Below are 23,569 nucleotides of genomic sequence, written 5' to 3' on the forward strand. Positions count from 1 at the left end.
GCCCCAACAGACAGTCTCCTTCCTCCCCCCACCCTCACCTTCAGAAGCTGGACCATATCAACAGGTCTCTGGGAAACAGGCTGAGGAGATAACTCTTGCTTGACAACTGGCTGAGATTCAGAGCCGGAGCGTGGCAATCCCGATGGAGCCCCAGGGCCAGAGGTTGTGGGAATCAAGAGGGGCTGCTTCGGGCCTGCCTGGGGGGTGTGAGGGGATGGCAGATCCGTCTTGATGGAGATGGCCACAGGGGATGGATAGGAGGTCTGACTGGCCTCTGCCTGCGCCCGCTGAATGTGCACATGGGAGTCCAGCTGGCCTGAGTGTCTACTTCCAGCCATGTGCTGAGTCTGCTCAGGGGCTCCCGTCTGAGTGGCCTTAACGTCCTGGGACACCTGAGGAGTTTTGCTTCGCACAGGCTGGCTAGGATGAGTGTGTTCCCCTTCAGCTGGGACCTAGGAATGAAAAAGTGGGATGGGAAGAGGGTAACAAGCATCAGAATCCATTTCATCCCTCAAAAATTTCCCTCCACCAACTTCCCAAACGATCCTATGGAGAAATGGAGGAAGGACCAGATAAGCTCTGATGGTTTCTTCTTTTTATGCTCCAACCTACTCAAGAGGGACCTAAACCATGTTCTTTGGAGATGTCAGGCTGTAGGGGATCCAGAGAAAATCTAAGTACATCTCTTGGCCTCAAGGAAGGAGTACTGGAACTATCCTCAAGACAACCATCTTTGTTCTAAAAAGCCTTTGATAATGACATCAAATAGGTCTCATGGCCTAGCTGGGAACCTTTAGAGCCCTGACACATCAATACTCTAAAGACCTGTGACTTCATCGGTGGGCGCGCTCTCTCCACCAATGCAGATCATGACCCCTCCACACCTTAGCCGATGGTCTTCGTGAGTTATTACGGCCATTAAAAAAAAAAAAAAAAAGATCACCTGGTGATCAACCTTCTGGTGATGAGCCTCTGCACTAGGCTGCTCCTTGGACAAGAGGCACACAGTCCATCGCCAGGCTCAGACTTGAGGCCTTCCCTGTGTGGTGGGACTTCCCAGGGCTTGCATTCCACTGGCACAGCCTTTGGAGAGCCCAGGGTCAACTCCAAGCCAGAATGAGGCATCAGAGGAAGGCTTTAGGAGTCAATCCCTCTCTCAAAACCCTTCACAAATTCCAAATGCTTCTGAGAAAAGGCTGTCCACTTCCCTTACATCCCAGCCACCATCCTCCCCTATGCCAGGCAGGGCTGAGACTTCTCAACTTTTACGCTTCATTCTTCAGGCCCACCTGAGTCCATGTGGTTGCTAACATGGTATTGAGAAAGCCCTTCACGCTCTCCAGCAGCTGTTTGCGCACCCAACACCCCAAGGAGAAAGAAGAGCACTGCTTTCTCACCTGAGATGGGGTCATGCTCCGGGAAGGCAGTCCAATCTGGGAAGCACCAGGAAACTGAGGGTGCCCAAGCTGAGCCGCTGTATGATAGCTCCGGAGATCACCATATCTGTACTCATGGTACACATCCCCAGTGGGACGAATAATCTGAACACCATGGGGCACGCCCGCAGGTGGGGTCAGAGGGAGCCCTGGAAGCTGGCCACCACTGGGGGGAACGCTAAGGAGACGGGACTCGCTGTGGGGGGAGGACGCCACTGTGACCTCTGGTACTTTGGGGGTTGGGGTCTCCTTCCCTGGCTGAGGGGTCTTGCTGGATGGTGGTGTTTTCACTGACCCTTCTGGGGTCCGGGATTGCCTTGTGTCTAGGTGGTGTTCGCCGACAGTGGCCACGTGCAGATGCCTCATGTGCCTCACCTCCCGGGGCACGTTATAGGGGTGCATCCGGTATTCGGGCTGCAGGACTAACACTTCAGGCTGCACAGGAGCTGGCCCTCTGCACACAGGATGGTGATAGTGCATCTCATCTTCAGGAGGATGCTGAGAGGACAGTGGGGGCAGGACAAGAGGGGTTGGCTGGGGAGTACCAGATCGCTGAGGTCGGATCTCTATTTGGGGCTGCAGCGTGGCCCTCGGAGAGTGCAGTCCCTCAGGCCGGATGCCATAGGGGATGCTGGGCAGAGGGGGGGTATTCATTCGCACTTCACCTTGGGAGAGATGGCTGAGGGACACAGTTTGGGTGATACTATGAGGGGGCATGATGACAGACTGCTCTGGGTGCATACTAGATATGTACTGAGGCACAGGAATTCCTGGTGCCAACATGACTGACGCATTATTGGATAAAACTGGAGAAGAGGTACTGCTGGGATGACAAGCCCTTGGGAACGGAGATGGGGAATGCCCACTTGTACGGGGAGAATGTGGCTCTTGCTTTAAGACTCCCAAATGAGAGATGGCTCGATCTGTTGGGGTACTGGGTCCAGAGCTAACATGGTTTGCTTCTGAATGCAACTTGCCAGAGAGGGAAGGTGGGTGATGTGGGCTGAGCCCAGGGCTCAGATTGGATGGCTGGAGGGCCTTGGTCTCCACTTTGAGTGAGACTGGGTCAGGAGGCTTTTTGTTGGTGGAAGCTACACTTGGGGAGAGTACCAACTGGCTGTGAACCAACACCGGTGGAGTGTTTACTGCCTGTGAAAGGACTTTCCCTGGGCCAGCCTGGTTGACAGGTGTGGACACAGACAAATGACTTGGCTCTAATTTCTCCAAGGATGGGCGCTCTTGCTTAATGGATGCTATCACGGGAGATGTGGAATATGGTTGGGATCCTAGGACCAGGGAAGAATGAGTAGGGACACTCCCATAGCCTGTGGGAGTTTGAGAACCCAATTTTGGAGTTGGCTGGGATGACATAACGGACTCTTGCTTGACCTGTGGCTTGGACATTGACTGCTGGAACTCAATGTCCATGGCACTTGCTGGGGGAATCTGGCTAATCTTAGCGCTGATTCGCTGGGGACCTTCAGTCTTCTGTCCAGAATAACTCAGGAGCACCACACCTTCTGATGTATTCACTCTAAGTCCTGGACTCGAGCCTGTTTCCGCGGGCCGATCTTCAATCACAGACATGGATCCTGGGTGGAACCGACTGTTCTCATTAGTGCTTGGCCACGGCTTGTATTTAGAGGAAAGCGCATTCCCAAGGCACGTCTGAACTGACTGAGTTTGCTTCGTGGCAACTGCCCGTGGAGACTCTTCCGAATCGTTACTTGTAGGCATCCGACTGATGACAGACGTGGCTTTGGGAGCGATGACTGTAGTGACCTTTTCTTTCTCAGTAAACACTGGGGCCTCTGCTGCAGGTGGATCAGAGGTATTTGGGATTGGAACAGCGGGTTTCTCTTCTGAAACCGGCTTTATGGACTCTACTGGGGGGTGAGGTCCCTCTTCTAGGCGAGGGGCACTGACAGGCTCAACAATGGCTGCTGTGACATGAGTGGAAGCGATACTTGTGGCTGAAACATATTTGGGCTCCATGAGGATCTTTCTCAAAGTGCTGGAGTTGGTATCAATATCAGAGGCCTTTGTGTCTGGGGGCAGGGCTGGAGGAGGGGTGGCACGTGCCCGGGCCTCTTCATGCCTCGTAATCCAGTCTGTCACCTTAGTGGTGCTTGAATGATGTGGGACCATCCCAGATGGGATGGGGGTGGGGAGCTTGGCTGAAGCTGCAGAAGGAATCGTGGGAGTGGGTGTGCTTGGAACACTGGGTGGGGTAATTGGTGCATTCTCACTAGTTGAACGTACCTTGAAACTAGCTTGACTCCCATCATCCACTGGCACTGCCTGGGGGGGTAGGTCCAGTGGAGCTGGAGCATTAGCAGGCGCATCTTCTTCAGCCGCAAGTTCGATGGAAATCACCTCGCTGGCTGGATTCTTGCTTGAGTCAGCGGGGTTTGGCTCAGAAGAGATGGAACGGGAATTTTCATTTTGCTTGTCTTCTTTTGGTTTGTCTGGGGGCTTTGACTTCAGTTCACTGGTGACAGGACACTTGTTCGGGGTGTGCTCAGATTCAAGAGCATTCGCCTCCACAGCATCCCCTTTCTTACTGGTACTTCTCTTCCGGCGAGACCGAGCGGCCTTTTGGCGCACTCTGTCCTTCCGGGAAACCTCTGCGTCCCGTGACGCCACCTCTGGCTCTTGGGTAGAGCTGGGAGATACATTCACGTTCTCGTCAGGCTCCTTGGGGTCTGCCAGGAGTGCTGAGGGGCCAGGGTCGCTTGCAGGTGGCACTGGAGGTTCTGCAACAGCATCTGTTTCCAAGATACCGGACACAGCTTGATCAGTTTCAGGCTCCATCTCTGCCTGAGGAGATGGCAGCACGAGGGGCTCTGTCGATATTTCAGCTTCAGATCCCGCAGAGTATGTCGGGGGAGCTGGGAAGCTTTCTGGCTCACCAGAAATGTCATTGATGATGGACCCAATGGCTGCTGCAAGTTCTGTCTCACTGGCCTGGTGGGCAGGCTTGTCTCCCTCCTCCTCAGGATGGACTTCTGTCACCTCGGCCGCTGGTTCTTTGTAGGCAGCAAGGGAGGTCTCTGTCAACTTGGCAATATTTTCGACAGCCTGCTCCAGCTCGATCTGCTTGGCTAACTGGGCTGCCTCTGGGGACTGCTTGGGCTCACATACAACTTCATTTTCTGACTCGTTAGCAAGATCTTCTGGCTCATTCTTAAATTGGGGTAATAGATTGTCTTCCTTTGGGGGATTTTTAATCTTTGAGGGTTGGACGGCCACTGGTTCCCCTTCCTCTTCAGTGGGTCGCAAAGCTCCTTTTACTTCATCAACATTGAGACGAATTTCTACATTCTTCAGGCATACAGATGCTCTGTCCACCGAGGACTTGGTATTTCGAGACCTTCCTCGTTTATATTTGGAACTTTTTTCTGGAACTTGTTTTTTCTCCACCGTCTCAACTGAGGGAGTTTCTGGTAGATTCTTGTCTAGATCTACTTCTTTTTTGTCCCGTTTCTGCTCATTTCCTCCTGTCTCTGTCTCCTCTTTGTCCGACTTGGGTTTTGTACTGCTATCATTAATACTGAGCTCTTGGTCACCCATCTCATTAGCTTCTTCAGGTGGGTCAGCTGCAACATCTACTTTCTGCTCACTTTTTCCTTTTTTCCCCTGCAGTCCAGTGGGAGTCGCCGATTTCTGAGATCTAGGTGATCGCCAGCCTTCAGCAAGTTTGAGAGGCTCCACTGTGTCTTTAGGTTCTGCCTCCTCTGCATCCTGTTCAGCTTTGACAGGTGATACGTCTTCCTCAGCCCTCCGGCGGGTTTTAGGCGGTCTCCCCCTCCTAGGAGTAGCAGCAAGTGATCCCATCTCCTGGGCTTCTCTCTCCCGTTTTCTGGTTGACCTCGGTTGTTCTACTGGGTCTTTAACAGGAGACGGTTCTTCCTTGTCCCCTGGGTGGGCGTAAACAGACCTCACGTTTCTTCTCCGAGTTCGACCGAGTGGCAGACTTGGCTCAATATTTTCAGTCTCTACGGCAGAACTGGGCGATTTAGCAGCATTTCTTGAAATCTTCTCTGCCTCCATCTTTAACTCAGTGAGTTTCTGTGTTTCTCCACGAGGGGAACTAGACCGTTTGAGTTTTTCCCGGTCAATTCTCTCACTCTTTCTTGTGACTGGCTTCTCTGGGACACTAACTACAGTCGGCTGTACTGGTGTCTTAGAACGTTTGCTTTTGTTGGACTTTTTATCTTTTGCAACAACTGGCGGTTCCACTTCCAAGTCATTATCAGAACCTGGAGGCTGAACCTCTGGAACGACCTCAACTTTCTGACTTGTATCACAATTAGTCTTAGCAGCAGGGGCAGGTTTTTCCTCTTTCACTTCACTAGGCTCCTCAGGCTTCTGAACTGGTTTGGAAAGTGGTGAGATTAGTGGGGTACTTTCAGGTTCTGGATCTATACTAATATCTACCTGAGAAGAAAATGAGGCTCCAGGAGTTGGAGGCTTGGTATCTAAATAAGAAGGATGCTCAGCTGACAAGTTTTCCTGTGAAACCAAAGGAACGGGAACAATTTCTTTGTTGGTCTCCGATCCTGAGGGCAAGTCAATTTTTTCTGGCTGCTCCATAGTGACAGTAGCATGTTCAGGAACACATTTTGGTTCTCCTGTTAGAGAAACCACCTCTACAGTCTTTTCTTCTTTTCCTGAATGCACCTCTACAGTCTTCTCCTTTTCCAATGACAAAGAGCCTGATTCTTGTGATACAGTGGAGCTCGGAGGTGGCCCAACCACAGAGGGTGATTTCAGTTCTGGCTCTTTATGCTCAGGAACAGATTCCAGTGTCTCAGGTCGGTTTTCTTTATCCTCTTGTTTCTCAACCTCTTTGGGTTTTTGGTCTTTTTCTTTTTCTTTCTGTTGCATTCTCGTGAGTTCAATAAATCTGCTGTGGAACAAAACTACTGGTTCTTGAGTCAAATCAGATGTACTATTTGACCCATCAGATGATGTCTGCCTCCCATACATCCTACTGGAAAGGAGATCAAGTTCTTCCTCCTTCCTTTCTAGATGCTGCAATCGTTTAGAATCTTGCTCAAAGATGGAGCTATGTAAAAATCGAGAAGCAAATAATTCTTGCCTTTCCTGTTCTTCTTCTTTGTGATCATCTTTTTTATCATCCATCTTCCCTTCTGAATCAGTCCTAATTTTTTTCTTTTTCATGTACCAGGATGGGATAGGTCTTGGTGCAGAGTCAACCTTTTCCTTATCTTTGTTGTTTCGAAAACTAGCAAATCTAGAGTCCCAATCTAAAAAAGACCAATTTTCTTCCCTAGAAGAAGAGAGAGATTTAGCTCTTTCAAGCAAAGCTTTAGTGTCTGGAGTGATTGTTTTGTCCAGTGCAAAAGAATAAAATTTGTTCCTTTCTAAAGAACCAGACAACCTTTCATCTCTCTCACGTACTTTGTCTTCTCTGTCTCTCAATAAAAAAGACAACCTAGAGTTCTCTAATAATGATGAAGTTTTGGGAGAGTGGGATTTCTGTTCCCCATCTTCATCTGAATCAGAAGGGACTTCTCCAGGTTCCAAATCTCTATGTATAGACCGTTTTCGAAGACTCTCTCTCTTAATTATGCTACTTGGGAAGCTAACATCAACTCTGTTGGGCTCTGCTTTCATTTGAGATTCCCACCGATTTGATTCATCTTCAGAACTCAAGCCTGACAGCTTTATTTTGGCCATGTCTGCCATCTGTTCCTTCTTGCTGGAGTCATAAGGATTAAACTTTAGGGCCTCCTCCCTGACAGTCATAGTGGAATATGACACACCCTTTTCATCTATTTTGGGAGACTCTTTGGTTTCCTTTAGTGGTATTAGCCTAGGGGAATCTACAGTCTCATCCTCCTCATGAAAAGGAAAATGACGGACACTAGGTGAACAAGCAGTCCTTTCTGCATCTTCACTGATTTGGCGGGAACTTCTGTAATTTCTCTCTCTTTTAGTGCCAATTTCAAAATCAAAATGATCTACCTTTTTCTTTTTGCTTGGAGGAGAGTCATCCGTGACATCTTGAGGGGGTTTGCCCACTTCGTGAACAAGGCTGCGTCTTTCATATTCATCCACCTCTTTCTTAGGACTGCCAAACTTCTCAGACTTGGCTATTTCCAGCTCCATCTGCTGTTTTCTGCGACTCTGCTCCATTTGTTTTCGGTAACTTTGTGTGTGATCGATATCAATGCCAATTTTTTCTTCATTATCTGCTAACTGTGGTTTCTCTTGGCCAGGTTTGTGTTCTGCCATTTCTTCAGGAATGCCACTCAAGTTTTTCTTAATTTCTTCTTTTTCTGTTCCTTGATCATCTAGTGGTTGAGGCTGTTTGTGCTGTGGCTTTATAAGGTTAAATTTTTTGGATAAAATTTCTTGACTTTCCACTGGTTCTTCAACTGTATCTCCTACCCTAGTGTGCAGATCTAGGGTAGGCTTTGACATAATCCCCACAGAAATACTTGCAAGCTCTTGACACTCTTTGGGGCTGGGAGCAGAAATAAGTTTTTCCAGTTTGATTCTCTCCAGTTTTTTAGGTTCTCTTCTAAAAATATCTTTCCTTGCGGGCTTTTTTTCAGGCTCAGCATCCTTTAAAACTGTCACTTCTCTAGCAGATGTCTCAGGCTGCCGTTTAAATACTGCTTTGGCATCATCTTCATCCAGGCTACTTTTTTTGACTTCCAGTTTTTGCCTATCTGGTTTCAAATTCACCTCAGCAAAACGCCTTTTTCGAGCCTCCAACTTGTCCTGATCCACAGCACTCACGCCTTCGGTTGCTGAGTCCTTTATGTGCTTCTTGGGTTTCAGCTTTCCCTCCTTATCAGTCACTTCTGGGTGGCTCACCTGGACCTTTTCTTTGGGCACTTTGGATCTGATAATGTCAACTTTAGTCTGATCACCAGATTTTGCTGCATCAGCTTGAAAGAGATGGAATCTCTGATCCACAAAGGGAGATTTCACAGAGTCATTATCAAGCTTAGTTCTCAACTTCTCTAAAAAAGGCTGTTCAATAACCTTCCCTTCCTTTTCTTTCACTCGAGTCAAGACCACACAGGGCATCAGGTCTAGCCGGCTTTTGGCTGTCCCTTCTTTGTCAGCTTTCTCTTTGCTTTGTTTGTTATTACTCTTCAATTTTTCAGGGCTGGGGTCCCTCTCATTCTCTTGATCTGTTTCGGAAGACTGAGAACCAGGGGAGTGAATTTTGGCTTTTCGTCTCTGCTGAAAAGTAGGCTTGTCTTTTTCTGCTCTTTCAGGTTTTTCCTTCCTCGCTGGGCGTTTCTCTTTCTCGACTCTCTCTGGATCAAAAGTTCGTTCTTTGTCAGGCTTTTCAATCTTTGTGTAACGGTCTATGCGAGTTTTTTCAAACTTATCATACCTCGGAGGAGAAACTGAGCTGCAGCTCCCACTCCGATCTGAAGACCTGCTGTAAACCCTCCGCTCAGAGTCACTCTGGTGTCTCTCTGACTGAGGAGACGGAACTACAGGGCTTGGGGCCCGCCGAGAATGGGCCGGACTCTGACTCCGCTCCATCGGCCTCCTCTCATGGTCTCTGTCTCGGTCAGATTCAAATCGTTCTCGTTCTCTTTCCCGCTCCCTCTGCCGGTAACTGTATTCCCTTATATCTTGCTCGTAAGGATCATTTCGGTAATCCCTGTACTCCCGGGGGTCATCATAATATCGTGGTTCATAATAGTCTCCTTGATAGGGATCCCAATCAGGATAAAATTCTCTCCCTCGGGCTGGATATTCCCTCCGAGGATCTTCAGAATATGACCCTGGAGTTCGAACAGACTCATAATATGTACGATCAGTGGTATACTCGTAGGACCCTCTTCTTTCATCTCTGTCAAAAAAAAAAAAAAAAAAAGGAGGGGGGGAAGAAAGTACATTAGTTCTTTCCCTCATTAGTGGAACTTTAAATTACAAAGTTACATCTTTAAAACGTGCTGCTGTTTCTCTGCACATAGAATACAATTCAACTTTTTCTACAGTTAGTGTTTTTTTTTTCCATTTCATGCCTCCTCTGTTAAAAAATATTCAGAGGTTATCTGTTATCCAGTGATGAAAGTCCAAACTTCTTTAACTGAAACTCAAGACATACTGTAATCCAAATGATAACAGCCTTTGTTATGAGTCTCCACACAAAGTTTCATAAATCTCCAAGCTGAATATTATAGCTACATTGCCGTCTCATTCCTCTTAATTGTCAGTTTCATGAAAGCAAGGGCTGTGTATCTAAACCACTTTCTTTCCCCCTCCCCTGAGCAGAGTAATACACATCATAAATGCTGAGCATCTTCTTCGGATGCTCAGATAGTAGTGACAACACGCTTTTCACTGGTTATCCTGGTGATCATCTTTTTTGACATAGATTCCCATAGTCAAATGGAGCTTTGATATCATGAAGGTATGCGTGCCCAGTAGTGACACAGCTCACAACCAATACATACCTGCCCATCCTGCAAGTTCAAACTAATCTGCCAGGAGATAAGGAAACAGTCTTCCCCAAATTCTCCTGATATGGCAAGGATGCTGAGGGACCACATGAGCACTGCTTGCTGACGATTCCCTATTCTCATCACCTCTCGTGATTATCTATGTTCCTAGTGACCTCCAGAGTCTCAAATCTCCAACTACTGAAGATGTCCTGTGGAACATTCCTAACCGGAAGTCCACTAGTCATCTTAAATTCCACATCTTCAAAGCTGAGCTCACTATCTTGCTCCCCTTCCTTCCTAGGCAACTGCTGTCCAGAGCTCCACCATACTACAAGTCACAACCAAAGTATCATCCTCAACAGGGGACACATCTTGTCCTTTCTACCATTATGCCATGTGCTAGACGCCCCCCTCTCTCCTCTGACGCTGCCACCACCCTGGTGCAGACCCTCATCACCTCACACCTGGACTGTCACAGCAGCCTTTTGCTGCTCGACCTCCCTGCCTCCAGTCTCCCTCCATTCTAGTCTGTCCTACACTCGCTAACAAGGGATCTTCTTCAAGTGCACATCCAACCATGTTTCTGTCTCACTCTCAATAAACTCCAGTAGCTTTTTATTTCCTCCAGGATCAAATATAAAAGCGTGTTTGGCTTTTCAGACTCCCTGCTACCTTTCCAGTCTTCTTCCCCTTTCCTCTCCACCCTCCTCCACATACTCTGGGTGATCCAGCCTCCATCTCCCCACACTCCTTGCCTTCACACTGCTGTGGTCCATGCCTCAAACTCCCTCCCTTCTCACGTGTGCCTCCTGGCTTTCTTGGATATAGTCAAGCAAGCTTTTCCTGGTTCTCCTCAATCTTAGGGTCTTCCCTTTGAGATTATCTCCACTTCATCCTGTATATATATTGTTTGTACATAGATATTTGCAAGCTATCTCCCTCATTTGATTGTTAAGTTCCTTGAGGGCAGGGACTGTGCTTTTGCCCATTTATGTGCCCCCAGTGCCAGGCACATAGCAGGCATTCAATAACTGTTTGCTGATTAGACAGCACCCATTATCTTGATTTCTCAAGCTTCCTACATTTTACATGTTGTATCCAGTTCAAAATTAATATACATCTCCCCACTCTCCTGAGTGAGGCACATTTTTAATTCTTCAAGAAGACTATATTGTACTCTGTGACTCACAGAAACACAAGCTGCTGTGATATAAACTGTTACATAGTAAGGGCATTACAGAGTTGTGAAATTAAGTGGTATGTGAAGTTTATGGAGGAAAGTTATCACGAACAGCTTGGTGGAAGAAATGGCATCTGAGTTACATTTTATCAATGAAAACTCTGAATTCCAAAACTTCACAGAACTACTACAGCAGGCAGTGCTTTAACCACTTCCATACAAATGAGCTAAGGTGGAGCACCAAAAGTCCAGACGTGATTTTAGACCAACAGTGTACGTCATCAGAGGATTCGGGGATAGAAAGGCCTCTGAGGAGCACCTCTTAGTAAGTGGCCTGCCTAAAGTCACAAGCAACAAAACTGGGATTCAAACCTCAGTCTCTTCAGACTGTGGAATCATGATTATGGGCTGCAGCCGGTGCTTCTAACACGCTAGAAGGGTCTTTGCAGTTGGCAATGAGGGACACTTCTCATATAAAAAAAGATTCTGAAATGAACATTAGCCTATTCTCATAGCTTAAATATCTTAATGACAAGAGACACTGCATTTTAAATTATATTAAGTAGAATGCCATCATCATGTTTGAAGGCCAATGTGAACAAAAGCAAAAATGGACTTAAAAGTGCCCAAAAGCAAGAGTGAACCCAAGTGTGAAAAGACATTTCTCACAACATCCATTTTATCTGAAGAAACACAGGACAGATATACCTCCTCCAAGAAGTCCAAGATTATCTCTACGGGACCTAAGTACAGGCATGTTTTGAAATCTAACGAATTGCAATAAAAATCCTTTTGGCAATGCCTGAAGAAGCAAAGTGCTTTATTACACAACAGCCACTTTCAAATCCAATTGGCTCTTAGAGAACCTGACAATACCATAATAGAATGTCCTCATTTGGGTCTGATAAACACTAAGTAATTGGGGCAGAGTGCTAAGTTCATAACGACAACCCAAGCATCGATAGGAATGCCTGTGAAATGATTCAGAACAGCAAGAAGACAAAAGACCCTTAATAAACTTTCAAAACCTTTAACCAGGCACAAGCACCATCCCTAGAAAGAAGGGATATGAACACTACTGATAGTGTTCATCACTTCATCAATTTTTAATATGCTACCAACCTAAACTATGTTTTAAGATATAAATTCACACATTCTTTGAGAAGACCTTCTCTAGGGGATTGCATTAGATCCATAAGATTCTGGACCATCCTGGAGTGGTTTTGAAGGCACCTAAAATGAGATGTTTGAACTACTTTCCCATTATACCATCAAGTGTGGGTTTCAGACTTGAGAACTATCAATGTTCAGGTCCACTTCTTAGCCTTTAAATCTGAATATGTCAGGCTACCTGTGAGTTTGGGGTAGAGGGGAAGCCTGAAGTGTTTAAAAAAAAAAAAAGAAAGACAACCTTCTCTACAATTTCAGATACTAAAATGAAATACCACCAAATTCAAGTTATGATTAGGTTTTCATGAAATCTGTAAAGCATCTTATATTTGATACATGCCTTCTTTCTGATAACATTTCATAAAAATCTCTGATATCTTGACCCGATTTCTCCATGGAATGATAAAATGCCAATTGACTTTCACGGTTCGCAAAGTCCACCTAAAATACAAAGAAAAATAAAATCAGATATTGTGAAAGTATCAGATTTCTAGTTATGTAAAAACATTATTAAATCCATAAATTTTAATCCCGTATTATAGACATAACATTAAACCCTGAAAAATGAGCAAAGATGAAGGGAAAAGGAAATTTGGCTGAACTGAAATCTCTCCCTCAAAACAAAGTCCTGCCCTCAGTGCAAATACTTAAAAGGCATCCCCATCCAAAATGCAAATCACCCACCTCTGGAAGATCAAGCCATCATCATAGCATAGGACTTTCTACCAAGACTCCAGCCTGTCCCCTTTGGTGAAAAATTCCAACTAAATCCACTAATTCCAGTTGTATAAATGTTTGCTAGAGTCTATATAAAATTCCTCACCACTGTGCCTTCATGTTACCAGGGAGTATCCATCAATGAACGTCCCAGGCATTACACAGAAAGACGCTTTTACTTAAATTAAATGACCAGTTATGAAAATACACCAACTACTTCGAAACCACCATAAACACCAAGGTTTTAGACAAATACACCAAATAAAAGAATCATACCCAAAGGGGTTACCCATTCTTTAGAACAGAAGGAAAAAAAAAGAAGAAAAGAGGATCATTCAGAAGGCTGGACTGACATTCCATGTTCCTGGATTTCTATAGTCCCTACATGCCTGCTCATCAGCTAACAACGGGTACTAAAACCCATCACTACCAAGCATCCAAGACCTTGGATCAGACAAATGAGAAGATCCCAGATAAGGCTTCCTGGCTAATACCCTAAAATCCTCAATAAGCCGAGTAATTAAAAAAAAAAATCTGAGAAACCTATGGAAAACTCTGGACCTGTGCTCTAGGTCCTTAATTAAGCAGTCCCCTAACTGGCAGTTGGCAAAAAAAATGCCAGGTATCTAAGGAGGGAGGCCGGAGGGCAGGATCTCAATACAATTTTGCTCCTTTCTTTTGAAAGGTCATTCTGCACACCTTAATTTTATTCCCACCGATTTTCCTCCCCTTGGTCTCTTTTACAGCTGCTTGTGCATATTCAATTTCATTGTAGAGAACCAGGGCCATGCCTTTTAAGCGGTCATACACCACCTGTAAAAAACAAAAAAACAAAACAAAAACCAAATAAGCGCCTCATCCACTGGACTTAAGGTCAGTCCCAACAAAATCCTAAGTCATGAGGATACCCTGGAGAAAATAGTTCTTTTTAACTCCAGAAAATTGTCAAGCTTTTCTGATGATGCACAATGAAGTGAAGACAATCACAGGAGCAGGGACTGGTTTTAATGTGGATTTCGTGGCTTGAGGTATATTATGCCTTTATTTTGTTTTTCTGTATTTTACTTTATTTTCCTTGGAGACTGAGTTTATTACTTAAATGCTTTGTTCAGGCTTTCTGGTTTAAAAAAAAAAATCAAACCTCCTAAAGGGGAGAAAAAAGGTAACAGGAATACTGAGTCAAAGAACAAAATTCCAGTCATTTCTGTTTGCAGGCAAAGGCGACTGGTATCTCAGAGCAGTTTAAGTTGCCATTCACACTGTGGCTGTGATGAGATGTTGTTCAGACAACAAAAGCTACATTAAAGCAATGTTAAAATTCTATGTCACACACCCACACAATATGAGAAATTTACTTTTAGAAAGGATCAAACCTTTACATACTAGAATACACAGTTACGGTTTCCAATTGTATTTGCAAGTGTGTTACACAACTGTAATACTCTAGATGAACCTTTTGTTGTATGAATTTCTCTTTTTAAAGCCATAGTTTATTTCCAAAAATGTAATTAAGTCTAATTACACAATTAATGCAAATATATATATATAATATATATATATATATATATACACATACATAAAATCACATAATTATACTAATTTTAAGGCAAAAATGAAATTCTAAACAGCCCTAAGAAACTTTCTATATACCTATACTGCTCTGTTAAGTACAAATCAGTTAAAAAAAATTATCTCGGCTGGTTCAAAATATTTGTTTTTCAAAACACTAGTCTACACTGTAAACTAAGAGATTAAAAATACTAGCGCCTACAGCCCAGAGAGAATTTCTATGCATAAGCTATACAAAAACACACTAGAAACAGGGGTTGAAAGGACAGGATAAAGAAAGGAAAACAGTAAAAATTTCAAACCACACACAAAAGCCTCCCACCTACCTTTACTACAGGCCCGTATCGGCAGAAATGTCGTGTTAAATACTGATCCGTTATGTTTGTAGAAAGCCCATCTAACCACACGCAGTTTGTAGGCATGCTCTTTCCAAAACCCAGCTAAACATAAAAGGTGAAATTTCCATCAGTAAAATTCACAATCTTTCATAGCCACAGAATTCTGAGAAAAAAACTATTATTCTATAGGGATCTGGGCACACCAATTAGCTCCTCAAATGAGAGCAAATCAAGTCAAAACAAAAACGAACAAGTTAAAATACTGAAATCCAACCTGCTCAAAACCTTATAACGTACTGAGAATACAAAGATGATGTACAATCAAACTACATTGCTTCAATTTCACAAAGTCACAGCACAGTAAGAACAGATACAGATTTCTTTACCTTGAGTCGATTATTTCCAAGGTATTCCCCATCCATCTTCTTAATAGCTTTACAGACACTTGTAATGTCACAATACTGAAGGAATGCATATTGGGGAACTCCATTCACTTTCTTAATGTCAATATCCTGAAAAAAGCCAATCAATAATACTCAATGTCCAGCAAGGACATACAAAGGTCAAGGTCAGTGTAAACTAGACCTGCATGGAGTTTCTTCCCAACATTTGGCTCAATGTACGCTAGGCAAGCATTTCTTAATTAAAATGTTTATCTCCATGCAACTTTAAATTAATGGACTAGACACTCAAACCACAATGATCTATTTTAAAAAGTCAAGATTTACCCCCAACCCTCTTCTCTTCCCCCCACCCCCAAAAATAGAAGCACTCATGACTACTCAATGACTCCAAGTGAATGCTGCCAGCCTAAGAAAGGCTCGGGTTGACTAATAACCAGGAAAGCAGGGGTCATTTGCAACAACTATCAAGAGTCAGCTGTCCAAGAAAATCACCTTCATCAGAAGCAGAACAGAACCCTAGCCCACAGTGAAAATCACTTTCCTAAGATAGCACAAGTTGATACAGATTTGTGGCAATGGGTCAAGAGGTATAACAATCACACCAGAGTATCCTTGAATCTGTTTATAATTCAGTCTCATTTTCCATGTCAAATCAACTGGAAAAAAAAAAGTTAAATTTCCCCTTCTGAATATGAAAATTTTTGTTAAGTATTAGGCATTTTCAAAACATAGTAGTCAGACTAAAAATTACAAAGAAGTCACTTTCAAAGCACTTCTAAAATGCCCAATCAAAAATTACTTTATTGAAACTTAAGTAAGTTTGTTCTATTCATGGAAGAATTGTATCCTATCATAAATGTGCCTAGCATACTATTTTGCTTGGTAAATATAGTACGTAAAACTTTACATCCATGCAGACTTGTGGCCAGAACAATTGAGATTTATAAAAATATGAATTATTCATAGCTATCTCCAGAGTCTTTCCTTGAAATGAGTCCAAAAAGGGCCAACAAGGTGGGGACATAGCTACTCTGTACAATGATACACACCCTTTCAGAGTGCCTACAACTGGTTAGAATCAGTAATTTGCCTTATCAAAGGAACAGAAAAGATGCCGTATTCTAACCAGTGGACCAGGCACCCCAGAGATATGGGGCGGGGGAGAGGAGACACGGGAAGGGGGAGAGACAGGACCAGATAAATGAAGTTACACTGAATTCAATGACAACAACTCACTCCAAGTTGAAGACAGACAACTATCATTTGAGTGCAGTAAGTTATATGCCAATACTGGGGAAAAAACATACAAGGTAGAGCTCTTCTAAGGCAAGGCAACTCATGGATAAAAACAATTGTAAACGAAAACCAATGTTCACCATTATGTGGAATATAAGACCACAGAATAATGAATTAAATAGAAAACAATGATTAATATATTCTAAAAACTAAAGATTGGTTGGGAAGAACTTTGCAATCAAGTTCAACTTGCCTATAAACCAGGCCTGCACAATCTGTGGCCCATGGGCCACTTGAGGCATGCCAAAGGACTCCAGGCAGCTTTTTCAAAGGCCACCTGAAATCCTCTGGTGTGCCCGCAGCTGCAGGTTGTGCAGGCCTGCTATATAAATGGATGCTGCATAGTTACTGATAAGCTGGCCTTTTTGCCCAAGGCAGGATGACAATCAAAATAGCAGGTTTTCTTAGGTCTAATTTTATCAGCTAATACTATGGTAAAACTTAGTACAACTCTGAATCAATGTACTCAGGTGTGCCCATCCTGCTAAGAATTAATAATTTTTTTAAATGGCATAATAATAACAATAATAACAATAATAATAATAATAATTCCATTTCCAGAATAGGAATGCATCCTGTACTTTCGAATAATCCCATAAGATAGCCACACCTATGCCAGAGTCTAGGATTCCTTCTTTCAAACTCTTGAATCTTCTGGGCTGTGAAATGATAGCTACATTCATCAAGTAGAAGTGAATTAACAGCATTTTGAGACACAAGCATATTCCACTTATGTAAAAATGTTAATATACAGAAAAAAAATGTGACCTTTTAAACAGAGGAAGAAGGCAGCTATTGTACTGGTCCATCTCCCCAAGTACCAACACCTCTCTCCCCTTTCCTTTATCTCTTCTTCCATTCCCTTTCTTACACCCGATCCCTATAAAACAAGGTAAGGAGCAGCAACATTCTAGTCATATGCAGTGAACATGATCTTGTTTACTGAACACATACGACCGCCCCCACGAGATGCTATGTCAGGTATTCATTCACCGGGAAAAGATTTACTTCCAGGGGCAGCTAGGTGGCACAATGGATAGAGCTCGGCATTGGAGTCAGGAGAACCTGAGTTCAAATCTGGCCTCAGACATTTGACACTAGTCGTGTGACCCTGGGCAAGTCACTTAACCCCAATTGCCTCACCAAAAAAAAAAAATTTTTAGTTCTAAATAATATTCCATATAAAACATACACAAACAGAATAGAGTCCTTTGCTTAAAATAAGGTATCTTTGGGCGACTATTCTCCAAAGCATAAATAAGAGCATTAACCCAGAAAATAGTCTAAGCACACTAGGACACCTAGGACACATTCCTCTGCAGCCACAACTCTAAACAAGACTAGACAAAAACTGCATTAGTCCTTCTCCTGGGTTTTTTTTCTTTGTTTTATTTTTCTTTACAGAGAGAAGACGTTTCAAGGAGCTCAAAGGTGCTGAGATGCTGCACTCTCAACACTCAGCACAACTACAACCAATCCAATGATTTAACTGATGGCAGTTTTATAGAGGGAACTGCAAAGCCTTTGATACTTAAGTCAATGAGCAGCTTCCCAGGCTAGAAAAAGCCATCATCATGACAAATATTAACATGGAATTTGAATTTCCAGCATTGATTATTCACATCCAAATCATCTCACAGGTCAAACCTTTTCCTGAAATAACAGAAGTCAGGACTGTCCTCCAGATCTTGTTGACCTTCAACCCCAAAGCACAAAAACCACACTGAAAACATTATCTAATGTGTGTCTTGAGAGTAACTTTTGGAAAGAACCACTCAGCTGAATTAAGCATTAAGATCCATGTAAAAAAGTGAGATGTTAATTAAACCAAATTAATTGGATCCCTCAAAAAGTTATACTGTGCATGTGATTTGACAGAAGTCAAAAACATTATGTATTCTAGGAAGTAACATACCACAATTTCTCCAAAGCGCTGGAAGATATTGCGAAGGTCATGGTAGGTGGTGGTCTTTTCTAGGTTGCCAATGAAGAGAGTCCTTGTTGCTTTGGGGTGGAATTCATCTATTCTTTCATCCAGGGGACGAAATTCATTCTCACTTTCTGTTTCTAGAAGGGTGACACGGGGAGAGGGGAAAAGGAGGAAAAAGGTTTTTGTTTTTTTTTTTTTTAAATAAAAAGTGCAACAATTGTATGTAGTACATACAATTTCTAGGATGAATCTATACCTAGGAAACTAGTAATATAATACATGACAGGCTTATCTAGCAGGCAAATAGGGTATATACACATATACAGATATGCAGCATATGAACTGAGCTGCATATGTTTATATGTTATGTATGTATATGTATACACACATCCAAGTTCATGTACACAGTCCTGCCTTCCCCTTACCTCTTCTGTAACTCACAGGGTAATCACTGTCAACAGATAACTATGGGTGAAGCCTTATTTAAAGGCACCTGCTGAATTTCTAACCTTCCAAAACAGAAATGAATCTCCTTATTGATCTCAGTTAAATGACAAATCAATCAACACCCTGGTCACTTTTAAACCCCAAATAATGATCATTTTCTTTCAATCTTAGGCTCCCAGCTATTGTGCAGACCCTTTAGCAAAGGGTTCAGGATGCAAAGCAAAACAAAACAAAACAAAACAAAACAAACCCCCCCCCAAAAAAAACCCAAAAATAAACCACACCAACACCTTAAAAACCACCCAGAACTGAAATCAGCTAAAAACTGATTTAGCTTCAATTCTTAATTCAACAAAAGATCTTCTTAACTAACACCACTGATGTTTGCTGCCATACCAATTAACCTAATGATCTAATACCATGAATGCAGAAATTTGTCAAATATGGAAATCATCCTTTGATATCACATGGTTGAAAAATCTTTGCTTGAGGACACTGATGTTTTACAGAGGTCTTTGTTAAGTGCAATGTGATGGGGAAGAGAGGTCATAGACAGTCTCCCTGGTTCAATTTCCAATTCAGCGACTAACAGCCTGGCTCAGGAAAGGGATCTTCTTCTATCTAGCTATAAATAGGAAACACTTCTTATGTACAACACAATGGTGACTCCACAGCTGCATTACTTTTATATCTAACCTTTGGCTATTCATAGAAAGAAACAGCATTAACAATTGTTAGCATCATTCTTCAATTCAATTCATATTAACTGGTTTTAAAGGAAAACCCTGGTATAGTCTGACTTTCGATGGATTCCAGGGTTATGGTTCTCAAAGTCCAAGATAAACACATTGCCTTGAGCCTACCAGATTCTCTTTCTTACATTCTAAAAACTGGTATTAAGCATAAAAATAAAAATTCCCACTTGGTGGTACTCAGCAATTTTCAAAGGAAAAAAATAACATGGAAATACTCAGAAACTGTACTCTAAGTGAACTTAGCCACTTCATAGCCTTGGGCTTGTATTGTGAGGCCAAAGGAACATAGAGTCTTCCACTAGAGAGACAGAAAGCTAGTTCACAGATTAAGAATATCCCCTTTTTCCTTCTTCATAACTCAACCGGCTAGCAAACCCTGCCCACTGAAGAATCAGGAGAACCTAACAGGCCACACACTGGACAGACCAAGATTTATGACCACAGCTTCTCAAACCACTATGACTGTCCAACTATGCTGCAAAGGAAAGACTGCTATAGTATAATGCTGAGTGAACAACAAAGCCTCTCTGAGAGTAACTTGAATAAATAACATAGACATCCTTATTCCAAAGCCCTGGAAGCATCTTCAAATGACGCAAAAATTAATCTTATCATTTGGCAACAAAGAAGAAAATCAAATATCTAGTCCACTGCAACAGCTACTCCCAAGTCACAGCATCCTACCCAGATATAACTCTCAAAATTAAGGTGAGCTTTGTCCTGGCAAAGTACCTCCAAATTAAAATGATCACAATCAAACATGACTTTCACAAAGAAAAATATTAAGAGGGCTGCACTGTCCTCTTAACAGAAAAAAAACAAGCTCAATATTTAATGAACCATAAATGATAAGTAGCACCATGCAATGGTTCTTAAATGTGTTATGTTGCTTTGAGTTGTCAAATCCATTTTTTTTAATCTAAGAAATCCTCTCAGAGCAGAGAAAAAATATTTTCCTCCAGAAAGATGGAAATATTCTGAGATCCTCTGGGAGAGAAGTTATGCCTAAAGCCAGGAGCTGAAGAAGAAAGCCCTGGGAAAGGGAGGAGGAGGAATACCCAAGCCTCTGAACCAGAAAGATCCCAGGAAATAGAAAGGCTATAGTCATCTAAGGCTCAAATGGAGAGTCCTGCAAACTGCAAGGAAAAAGAAAAATCAGATTATTTGCATAATGCTATACTGTGTATACAACATTGAAGAGCAGACTTGAGGAGGTACCACTATTAACAGAGTCTCGGTCTGAAGGGGCACCAGTTCCTAGATGCCTGCTTCATCATACTGAGATTTATACTGAAAGAACTAAACTCAAGTGATGCCCTAAGACCTCTTCCTGTCTTCACAAGTCAAATGCTTCATGGGTTACAGCCACTGAATCCCTCAAAATCAAAAGAGTTTCCACCCAAAATATTTTTCTCTCATTGCGAGTTCATCCGGATCATGAAAGGTAATCTAACTGCTGCTAGATTTTTGCATAATGGAAAGAACCTGTCCAACCACACTCTCCCTTCAGGTCGATGATCTTTTTTGCATGCTGCCTGCTCCCAGGAGATCATCACACCTTGACCGTCTCGATCAACTCTAGAACTCTGAATAAATGGCTTTCTTCTCTTAGCAAGCCACTAGCCTGGGACTTTGGATCCTCTAACCATCACAGCCTTCTTCCCTGGGTTCCAGAGGCAGAATCCAGAGGCTTTTCCCCACAAAAAGCTCCTAACTGAACACAAGTGCGTCCACCACCGCCAGCTCTTGCACAACACCCTCGGATCATGTCGGTAAGGAAAGGGGAACGCTGTGCACGGTTAGGAGTAACACCCCTTCCCTGCGTAAGCTTGCACGTCATTCACACTGAGGTCAATAGTGTCTACTTTTCTTACCTGGCCCTACCCACGCTGTCACTTCAATCTGCACGCCAAAGAAGAGTTTTCCTTTTGACGCATTCTGTGCTTTTTCCTGGTCCTCTTGCTGGCGAAAGAATACCAGGCCATACCGTTCTTCCGAGGCCCCATGGATCTGCACCGAAGTCACTTTCCCATACTTCTTAAACTCATGGAAAAGGCCATCTTTAAGGCTTGTGTCTAAATCCCCGCCCCAACAGAAACCAGAGTCATTTCTCTTTCTATTGTAACTGAGTAACTCAAAAAGCAAGGAGTCAGCGCGGGCCTCCCCTCTCTCCCTCTCTCTCTGTATGAGTGCGGGATTCACGTTAGAGATGGCGTGCGCTGGGCTGGCTCTGTTGGCTCCTCCGAGCTAGCGTGCCCTCACTCGCTTCTCAGTCCTAAGCCTGTAGGATTCACGGACGGTGAGGGGGCTAGAGTTTTCCTAAAGCCACACCTTACCACAGTTCCCACTGTAATGTACCAAGTGCCCTAGAATGAGTCTCAGTTTCTTAGTAGGTGAAATAGAACGGTTCCCATTTCTGTGGCGATTTAAAGTTTGCAAAGCATTTTCCTCACAACAAAACTGAAAAGTAGGTAATACACATACTCTCCCCATTTTTTAGATGAGAAAGCTGAGGCTAAAAAAACGGCGAGCTCGGGGTTGCTTACTTATAGTAACTAAGCATCTGAGCTGGGATGCAAACCAAGGTACACTTCTGACAGCAACTCAAAATATTATGGGTAGGGGGAACTGCTTCAGATAGCTTCATTTCTAGGTGGAACATTATACAATTTTAATTGCAGCAACTTAGAAACCAAGAGGTTTGAAGCAGTGCCAGGTAAGATGAATTTGCATTTTCCTCGACAAGTTAAATGTTGCCTTCACTGCAAAGTATCAAATAAAAATGATGTTCATTTTCTCCCGCTCCCCCCAGGTAGGAGGGTATGTGAGAGTTACCTGTTGAGCGCACAGGGAGATTCTGAACCTTGATCCCAAAACTTTTTCGGGGCTCGTCCTTCTCCAGAGATGGAGGCAGCTGAGAAGTGGGTGCTGGCACCGCTGTGGACTGAACTGATCGAGCAGGAGACTCATCACTTGAACTACTGCTGGAATCACTGCTGGGAGAGGATGGAAACAGAACTTCAGCTACATGCCCATCACAATACAGCTCAAGTACCTTTCTCTATCAACTCAACAACTTCACCAACCTCTCAAACCAAGCCCTCCTCCCTATCCCCACCACCTCTCTTTTTTTTTTAACTCTAAAAATTGAGAGGCAAGAGAATATCCCAAAATATCTTGGGAGAAACAAAGGAAACAGGCTCAAGGAACAGAATGAACATGTTTGCCATTGAGAACCAAGTTCTGAAGAGTGTGGAGCTTTTTTAAACATGAAGAGGTAACTATTTCAAAAGACCTGTGACTTCATCACGGGGTACCGAGAAGAAGCTCACCAGCCCTCCCTCCATGTTTAGTAGGTTTTCTTCATGAGTTCCTAGGGCCAACAAGTGTGGCCACGTGGTGGTCGGCCCTCTAAAACCAAATAGATATCAAAGATCAACGTTAGGGTTTTGGGGGACAACAGTTTCAGGTATCATAATTCACTTCTTTATGTCCCAAACCACAAGTGAAATGTATCAGAGTTATGTGGTAGCTGCCTCCAAATTTTTTCTGAAAATTAATTTACATTTCAGAAAATGACCAGGGAATTTAAACAATTTGAGTAAGAAAGAGTTTAAACTCCTTTTCACCTGTGGAAACAGAATACCCAAGTCAAAGAAAGGGAAAATTATCCTCATTGAGTCTCCTTTAAACTGTGAAGTAGGTCATGTTATTAATAACAATAATCACAATTATCACATATAAAATCTACTACAGTTTTTGCCAATTATTTTCAACTAAAAATTAAATGTCTATGAAAATCTGTAACCCAGAGGAAACAAATCTGAGTCCCCAAGCCATATCATCATCAGCTCAGGGAAAGGGAGAAAATGGTGACTGG

The 23,569-nt window shown here is 43.2% G+C and overlaps 1 protein-coding gene across 6 annotated transcripts in view; it reads right to left on the reverse strand.

Moving 5' to 3' along the window:
- Positions 1 to 23,569, reverse strand: part of SPEN (spen family transcriptional repressor) — a 78,017-nt gene that overhangs the window by 2,639 nt on the left and 51,809 nt on the right. For 2 of the 6 annotated variants that reach the window (XM_027859796.1, XM_027859791.1), the window contains 9 exons: positions 22,525 to 22,682; positions 21,564 to 21,764; positions 18,473 to 18,624; positions 15,244 to 15,369; positions 14,846 to 14,959; positions 13,650 to 13,763; positions 12,574 to 12,674; positions 1,398 to 9,288; positions 39 to 452 (listed from right to left, as the gene is read on the reverse strand). In XM_027859796.1, coding sequence (XP_027715597.1) covers positions 39 to 452; positions 1,398 to 9,288; positions 12,574 to 12,674; positions 13,650 to 13,763; positions 14,846 to 14,959; positions 15,244 to 15,369; positions 18,473 to 18,624; positions 21,564 to 21,764; positions 22,525 to 22,682 — 9,271 coding nt within the window. Of the gene's footprint in view, positions 1 to 38; positions 453 to 1,397; positions 9,289 to 12,573; positions 12,675 to 13,649; positions 13,764 to 14,845; positions 14,960 to 15,243; positions 15,370 to 18,472; positions 18,625 to 21,563; positions 21,765 to 22,524; positions 22,686 to 23,569 lie in introns of all 6 variants that reach the window. The other 4 variants (XM_027859795.1, XM_027859790.1, XM_027859793.1 and 1 more) reach the window with 3 other exon arrangements.

Source organism: Vombatus ursinus, unplaced genomic scaffold, assembly GCF_900497805.2.
Source record: "Vombatus ursinus unplaced genomic scaffold, bare-nosed wombat genome assembly UNPS02014172.1, whole genome shotgun sequence".
Lineage (NCBI taxonomy): Eukaryota > Metazoa > Chordata > Mammalia > Diprotodontia > Vombatidae > Vombatus > Vombatus ursinus.